The 9159-nt window shown below is 40.9% G+C and overlaps 1 protein-coding gene across 1 annotated transcript; it reads right to left on the bottom strand.

Annotated features, from left to right (window-relative positions):
• Positions 1–2192: 2192 nt before the first annotated feature.
• Positions 2193–4549, bottom strand: mkks (MKKS centrosomal shuttling protein; the record flags this gene model as incomplete). The annotated part of the gene is made up of 4 exons (XM_080535596.1): positions 2193–2630; positions 2802–2912; positions 3133–3314; positions 3550–4549. The coding sequence occupies 4 exons, from the start codon at positions 4547–4549 to the stop codon at positions 2193–2195; spliced, it is 1731 nt and encodes a 576-aa protein (XP_080391722.1).
• Positions 4550–9159: the final 4610 nt, after the last annotated feature.

The raw sequence follows: 9159 nt of genomic DNA, 5'->3' as shown, positions 1-9159 counted from the left end.
TACGAGGCACTTTATTGACCAAGTGCCTACCATTACTTTGGACTTTTTCCCATGGTCACAGGTACTACCTTGAGAAATTCAAAGACTACCCCAGGTCACTGAAAGCTCTGATTCCAATCCATTCATCTTTTGATAATAAAGGTTTTGCATTCCATCGTCAGAATGAGATGTCTCAAAGAGCACTTTAATGAGATCAGCAATACACAAGCAGGAATCAACTTCATGGGCACTTTTGACTGTTTTGATTTGTCTCATGTCTGACTGAACCTTTTCTGACATTGCACAAACTGTATTTTCTATCTGCACTAGAACCATTTGGATTCCTCCTTCCTCCTTGCAGTCCAATCAACAATCTGGAACATCAAACACATAGCATAATGTATGTTCAGAATACTGAATATGTCTCTTTGCTTACCACAATGGCTTAATATGTTCATGTTCAGTTGTAACCAAGGCTGTTGCCTTTCTCAATAAATACTGCAGTAGCTCTCTGGGTTAATGATCAAAACTTCAGATAAATGGATTGGAGGAAATTTAAAAATATATATATATGTTTTCCTAAAAATAGTGGCTTGCTGTCCTTTCTGAACCTGCTCAGCTATCTGCCACAGGTTAGGATTCCAATATCTTATTCAATGTTGCTAGGTAACTGATATATGCCAGCAAAACATATCTGCAACATGGTAAATGGAATGCGCATTATTGGATGAGCTGGGCTCCATCTTCAAAAACAACTCTACAAATTTGATTCAACACTGTATAGTGAAGAGCAGTTACAGTACATCAACCTTGACCTGGACGTAATAGGCTGAGGTTAGTCAGTGTATTTTCACAGCTGTCTGGGAGAGACTGAACAGTAGGTTTGTGTTTAGAGACAAATTTGGTCTTTATTTCCACAGGGAATTGATCCCTGCCAGCTATGAGCAAATATTATTGCAGTAACTATAATTAACATAGCACAGAGCTTGGACCAATGTATTAATTATGGAGGGAAATCTGCAGCCTTATAGAGTAGCCTAGAGTATCACTCCTGTAAATCTTGAAAACTAAGTTTCGATCCAATCTAAATGTATATTATTTCCATATTCATAATCACTGGCGGACTCAGGGGGGGGGCAGGGGGGGCGACCGCCCCTCCTGGTGTCCCCACGGTTGAAAAACGTCTCTCTTAAGTGCCCTTTTGAGTGGCAAAAATGAGAGGACATGCCCTATTGGTGCCCCACCAGTGGTCTAAACTTGACCATGTCACCGTTGAAAAACGTCGCACTAAAGTGCCCTCTTGAATGGCAAAATTAGAGGATGTGCCCTATTGGCTGCCCTTCCAATGGTCTAAACCTGACCATGTGCACTGATGGGGTCCCATGTTGTGTTTAACAACCATTCAATTCAATTCAACAAATAGGTTAGAGTACAAACACAAATGCAGATATGTATATGTGACAAACAAACAACCCAGTCTAAACAACATTCTCTGTGACCTGACAGTTAAGTAATCGATGCTCAGGCTACATTTACATTTATTTACATTTTTAACATTTAGCAGATGCCTTTATCCAAAGCGACTTACAACAAATACATTTGACTAAGTAAGTCTCTATCCATCAGTCATAGCAGGACATCTATCCATCTATCCATCGCAGGGAAAATGAATCTATGCTCAGGCCAGTTTACAGTCTATCTATCTATCTATCTATCTACTCCAAACATTCTCTATCTACAGTTTAGATTGTGGACATTAGATACTTAATTGGTTCACAAGTGACACTTTTAAGTTAAAGAGAAACACTATTGTGATTCCAGACTGAATAAAAGGGACCAAAAAGCATCACTAGCCAAGATACCTGATCCGTTTCAAGTGAACAGCACCACACCCAGGAGCAGAGGTGAGCACTGACAGTCGTCACAACAAATGTAGCCCAGAGACACTTGAACGTGTTGTATATCATTCATGTCTTTTAATTACCGAAATATGATCACCGTAAGCAACTCACATTTGAATACACATAAATGTTGCAGGGATAAAGTCGTAAGTAAATAGGAGATTTGGGGTTAACAGAGTAGTGGGGACATCTAGTGTCCGAAATGAAGTATTACACAGAGCATTGAGAAGAAACTTAGTAGGTTCCAGGCTTTCTTTCTACAAAAAAATTAGAAATCATATTAAAAAAAGAGAAAATATATTAACATTGCAGTTAGTTTACATCCTGAATTATGTATCTAATGTCCAGCACGAGATTAGCAGTCTCCACAGCGACCTGCATAGCATTGAGCTTGGCTGTGAAAGAGTCCAGCACACGTGGCTGAAAGGTAGAGTTTCTGATCAGGGGGGAGGAAGTAGGGATCTCCGGGTATTTGGTGTTGAGGGAGGACCACTCCAGACCAGGTTTACTACTCTCCATCAGTCCGCAGCCACAGGAGCCCAAAGCATCCCCCCACTGGTCTTGGGGGGCTGCATCTCCAGGGACAATCCACCGGTGGCCGTGAGACAGATCAATGAGGCAGTGTCCCCCATCATGCTCCAGCGCTTGCGCAACAGACTCCAGGGAGCAGCAGAATCCGTCCATACCCATCAGGTACTCAGACGGCGAGCATCCCAGCGTTGATGCTACCTCTCGCCCTTCGTCAACAGTCTGCAAAGACAGAAGTTGAAATCATTCAAAAATACGTTTTTGTTCCATTAGAGATATGTTAATAGGAACGTTTTATAACATTGCTTTGACCTCTCAATAACATAGAGCACCGTCAATAAATGCCAAATATGTTTCACATTTGCTTGGGTTTGAGATGAAGAGTGTGTAGACCTTGTTTCTGATGTAGGCTGCTAGGTGTGTCTCTGTGCATCCTCCTCCCAAGAGGGCGAATGGGTCCCTCAGGGTGAGTCTCAACACATGTTCTGCCCTTTGACACGCTACCTGAAACATGACCAGAGGAACATCTCGATTAAGGGAATTAAAACAACCAATTTGTCATATGTTTTCTCATAAATGAAGACTCTTTGAAGAGAATGAAAGCCAGCCTAGGCTATCTTCTGTGATGTTGTCAGAGGTAGTTTGAGAATGGTTCCATCTAAATGTCCATGATGGAAATGGGCTTGCTGAGTGATACAGTAGGTCAGGTTGTGTGGCAACCTACTTTCAGTTCATTGAGCATGGTCTCGTTCCTGTGGCAGATAACCATAGTGCAGACATCTGAGTCCCTGGGAGGAAGCAGGTGAAGGAGCTCTTTGGATCCAAAGTGCCTCACAGAGAGGCCTTTCACCTGCCCATAGGCTGTGGGACTGATTGGGGTCTGAAATGTGGCTACAGCTTGAGCACCTGGTACATAAGAAAGGATGAAAACCACAAGTGCATAATTAGATTTTTTGGAATTCAAAAACACCTAGCTAGTGGAACTGGGGAGGTTTCCCCCCCACAGATATACAAACATGTATTTAGAACAGTGTCAATCTGGTAAGGAGGCTTTCAAATGGTCAATTTCTTCAAATATGAAAAACGCTTATCACCTACAAATAAATAAAACATTGAATTTCTGGTCATCATAGATTATTACCTGTCATTTGAACTAGTGGCTCAACGAGTGCAAGTCCCAGTCTCTCTATTACCACCACACCATGTCCCCTCAGGTAATGCTGCAGGACTGGGTGTATCACCCTCTGACACACAAACATGTCCACCTTGTCATTAACCGCCTGTTCTCCGAGTCTCATGAGCTGCTCCAGGACTTCTGCCTCTGGGTCACACCCTTGGTGTACCTCAACTGTTCCCTCGCCGAGCTCTGGCAGATCCCCAGAGAGAGACACGTTAAACAGGACCAGTCGTAGTGGACGACCAGGTCTGAGCTTCTTCTCCATGTCTGATGGGTTAAGAAGCATGTCTGGCATGTCCACCAGCAACCCAGGGAAAACAGCAGAGTCAACCACAGGCTGGCCCTCAACAGACACAGTCAATGTCCTCCCGAGACAGACCTTGGAGCCTGGGGAGTTGGAGGAGGGAACAGTCAGTAAGAAGGCCTGCACTGCCAGTGTGCTTACATGCTGTGTTTCCTTCTCTGTTAACACACAGGCTGGTTTACTGGAGATGACACCCCGGGCTAGGGTGACCAAACTCTGACTACTGCAGAAGTCGATCTGCACTTTACAGCCGCAATCAACTTTATTCAAGTAATCCGTGCATACCCCCAATAGCTGCTTGTTCACTTTGATGGCCAGGCTTCTACTGAGGCTAGATTGCTTGGCTTGGTCAATCAGGGCAAAGCAAAGGATGCCGGCGTACAGACCACAATCACTGAAACGAGACACGTGGTTGAGGATGGAGGTGGTTATGAGTTTGATCAGAGGCTCGGAGGAGGGGACCGCTGGGAGGAGCACAGAGGAGGTGGAGGTGGTCAGGACGTGTCCCCCCACGTTATTATGGACTAGTTTCAGTCTGCCCTGAGCTCCGAAACAAGACGTCAAGATCTGCCTCATCACTGTCATCTTCTGACAGATTTCAGGGTTGTCCAGTGGATCATCCGTGCACACAGATCGTGTTTTCTTGGAAAGCCGAGACATCGTGACGTTAGAATGATAAGGTTCTAGAATCTCCGTTTAGGGTAGTTCAGAGATATTGAGCGTCAAAGTTGTTACATTCCATTATGTTTTGTGAGATGGAACCTTTGTATTTTATGAATTACTAACTCAAAAATGTCAACATTTAAAAAAATAACACCACACAGGCATTAATAAACACCTAATGGATCAGATTTTGTAAAAATAAAATAAAAAATAAACTCAATTTTGACCAAAAATGGAGATAGAACCTTATAATTCTAACGTCACAATTAGCTAAACAGATTTTCAATTCAAACTCAACGGCAATACTATAATCATCGGGTGGCTATTGCTCGATCCGCCAAAAGTCAAAGTGTGATCTTGATTGTCTCCGGTTCTTGCGTTATTCTACCTTACCTCCCAACATATCCAAATGTTATTATTGAGATTATATTTGAGCTTCACTAACATTTAGCTAAGATAGCGGCAAGCATGTGTCAGATCAATTGAGGTAATGTTGACGGAAGTAGGTTATATTAGGGGTGGTCAAAAATAAGCCTGACACATAATGTATGTAGCTTTAGATAGTCTTCCTGTAATTTGTAATTTCACTCCCTGTGACGTTGCTGATCATATTCAGTGAATTATATAACTTGCTTTGGTGTGGTATGTAACTGTAAAATATATATATGAGCAACAGGCTTTTTTTGTTTGTTGCCAATATCCATTGTCATGGTCCTGAACGGGTCCGCGCGATTTCTACGCCGGTCATTCTGGCTCTAGTCGGTGGAGTTTCTCAACTCTAAAATATAAAATAATGCAACAACAACGCATAATTGTTCAACTTTATTTTTTTTAAAAAGGAAGAAAAAAAAGATAAAAGATCATTACAATTGACCGTTAAACAAGAATGACCTTCAAATGATATGTAATGACAACAACCATGCAGTCATCGTCTACACACACGTTCGACCAATCAGTGAACAGTGTGGAGCTGACAGGACAGCCAATCACTGAACAGTGTGGAGCTTACAGGACAGCCAATCACTGAACAGTGTGGAGCTTACAGGACAGGACACATCTTGTGATGATGAACCATCCATATCGTGACGTTAGAATTATAAGGTTCTATCTCCATTTTTGTCAAAATCGAGTTTTTTTACATAATCTGATTCATTAAGTGTTTATTAATGCCTGTGTGGTGTTATTTTTAAAATGTTGACATTTTTTAGTTAGTAATTAATAAAATACAAAGGTTCCATCTCACAAAACATAATAGAATGTAAAAACTTTGACACTCAATATCTCTGAACTACCCGAAACGGAGATAGAACCTTATAATTCTAAACTCACGAATTATGATGAGATAAATTAGCAGTCTCTGCACGAACAGCACACATGACTCACATGGTCAGAGCTTTCCATTTACCACAGGGAGACTCAACATTGTCTCCTACCCTCAGAAAGCACAAACACTTGCTTTACACACGTTTCAGACAAAAGATAACTAACATTGTATTACCCAATGATATTCAGGAGGAGAGTAGAAAGATGGCTCATGAGACAGAGCACTGAAAGGAATGGAAGGAATTGTCAAGATCAGGAAATTAAATTTAGCTCTGGAATTTGACAAGAGGCAAACCGAGCATAAATGTTGATTTCCAGTCATGATGATATAGGCCTATAGAGAATTGGTCATTCATGATTGTAGGGAACATTAATCTCTTTAAGACGTTCACCAAGGAGTCAGCATGGGTCACATGAGGTGATGAATGAATGGCCATACACTGTTCAAAGACACCTCCATAGGACACATTTCACAACAATAAAAGTGGCATAGCGCATGAGGGTCTGACCTTTTTCCCACAAGTTCAGCACAACAAACACATATTTTGGCTTTGTAAAATGAAATCAGTGTCAGTTCAGTTGAGATCAAAGAACACACTTGAGTTGATGAGAGGAGAAGATAGCTACTAAATCTTTGTGTGAATATCACTTAGCACCGTGAAGACAAGTGGATCACAAGAGGACACGTTGACAACCTTCCCGAAACATTTTGTTTAACACTTTGAACAGCTGTTGGAAATTATTTCATTAAATAGGAGTTGACTCGAATGTACATTTCGATAGAGACGTCTGATTCAAGAGTCCCAGTCATTTTGTTCCCAATGTCAATTATAATTTGAGAAATATAACTGTTGAAAGCCAGCTATTGTCCACAAAGACTAAATACTGCATGAAATCCCTGATTAAATCCCATAGAATAAACACTTCATACACTGCATGACACACTGAGTGGCTGATCAGCGTCGTTGCATGTGTGCATAGAAGACCAACCATTCATTTTATCAACCAAAGACAACCACAAGTATTCAATTTAATTATTTTTTTGGTCTAATAAACGGCCTGAACAACTATAGCAGCCATGAGAGACATTGTAGTCTAAAGCAGCAAAACTGAATCCGGCAAATAAGGAATATCCATATCAGGCATATCCGACATGGACAAGGAGCTTTCCATGTAACCTGACCTGGAAAAACAGAAAATAAGTAGATCTTTTGGACATACTGTATTTAGTCTGTTCAACACAATCACATTTATTGGACTTTCTCGTTAGCTGTATGGTCCCTCAGGTTTGGCTTTATAGCACCTCATTCTTGTATTACAACGTGGTGGGTGGGTGACACATGATAGCAGATTTGATCCCCCATAAACCAAGAAGATTTAGAAAATATTTACATGAGATTCAAGGTTCTGGTTGAACAATCAATGCAATGCCTATATTCACATCCTGGACACATCATTTCAGCTACACAAGTTTACAATTAGATATTAGATTGATGCCATTCTCAAACACATAATGACAAAAAGTTATACATATACACAGATCAGCCCTCCGCAATCACATCAACAGTTTATGATATTGTCAGAGCAAAGTTTCTATAAACATTGTATAAATAAATGTAATAAAATCATTTTGACATTTTCATCAAGCTGATTAATTTGTCAGCAATAGATGAAAGCAATAATAAAATCAACAAAAGGCAGTGCAAAATAAAGTGTTACTCTAAAAAACACTAATATTACTACACTATTAAAGTGACCTAAACATTCATCAAAACACTACATGGGTTCTACACTACAATCTTAATGTATCTATCTTAGCCATTTGATAGAGATAGACAGAGAGAGAGAGAGAGAGAGAGAGAGAGAGAGAGAGAGAGAGAGAGAGAGAGAGAGAGAGAGAGAGAGAGAGAGAGAGAGAGAGAGAGAGAGAGAGAGAGAGCGAGAGAGAGAGAGATGATAAGCACTTGTTCAGTATGAGAGGTCTCTCATTCCTCTTGGCGGTAAGGAAGGACACCTCACAGAGTGTGTTTTGGGAATGAGGAGTCTGTGGTCCCAGTAAAGGCAGATTGGTGGTGAGGCTTGGATAGTATTGAGTATTCTCAGCGGTAAGAGAAAGGTGGGGTCCAAAAGGAGAGAGGGGCTGTATGCACTGAAGAAAGGGAGACAATGGGAAATAATTAGAAATAGGACAATGGTAATTCGTATTGATGATTAGTAAAACTAATATTGTCTTTCAAATGTTTTCTTTCATATCCAGCCACAGAAGAGTCTTTCTGGAAAAACACCTGTGCTTGGATATGAAAGACAACATGGGGTAGTTGATGGGTTTCTCATAGTTGACTATTGTGCATGTATGGATGCTGTACAGTTATGTGCTATATAGCATAGTATATAGTATACCTCCCTGTGGTACATTATTGACCTTGAGGTTTGAGAGGATGTTGAACAACTAATGAGCATGAAGGGAGAGCCAGAGAGAGAGAGAGAGAGAGAGAGAGAGAGAGAGAGAGAGAGAGAGAGAATGCAGCTGCAAAGAAAACTAAACTAAGTAAATGTCAAAAATGAATGTTTGGACACCTACAGTATAGGATATCTCAACTGCTCCGAGTAGAGCCCAAACACTTTCCTTGGGCCTCAGTTCTTAAGTGTCGTTGAAGAATCAAATCTCTTGTACTCTTTTATAGAACCAAGTGAATGCTTTGGTCTTGGCCTAACCGTTGGCACAGACACATTAGTAGACTTTCTGTATAAACCAAAAAGCGATTCCCAGAGTCTTGGGATGCAATGCATGCCTTTGAAACTTCATTAATTACACGCTGGTTCCTTGAATGGGTCATTAATCTTCTCAATGGCCAACATTGGCACAAAGGGCCAACAACAACAACACTAATTAGACCTATTTGATTAATTCATACAAAAAGTGTGACACAAAGGGAAATAGCCACACAGCCATGGGCTCGAGCTTCCAACCACAGACCTGGTTGTTAACAAAGATGTTGTGATTTGCTAAAAAATCAAGCGTTCAAGAAGTATATTGTTTCAATCTGGCTGTCACAAACAAAGTTTAAAATAGAGCAGTGTGGGAAACAGAAAATGACTGTCTATTTTGATTGAATTTAAGTTATCTGTACAACACTTCAAGAAATCATAAGGCTATTCCGCTAGTTGGATCTCACACCAGATTCGCAAAACTCGTGGCTTGGTTGACTGATTCAATGACTGAATGAATTCATTATTGACCTGTGGGGGGGGGGGGGGGTTTCTAACCTGTACTAACCTGTAGT

The sequence above is a fragment of the Nansenia antarctica genome (assembly GCF_963989245.1).
Source record: "Nansenia antarctica genome assembly, chromosome: 7".
NCBI classification, from domain to species: Eukaryota; Metazoa; Chordata; class Actinopteri; order Argentiniformes; family Microstomatidae; genus Nansenia; species Nansenia antarctica.
This window is presented reverse-complemented; position numbering and strand designations above follow the sequence as displayed.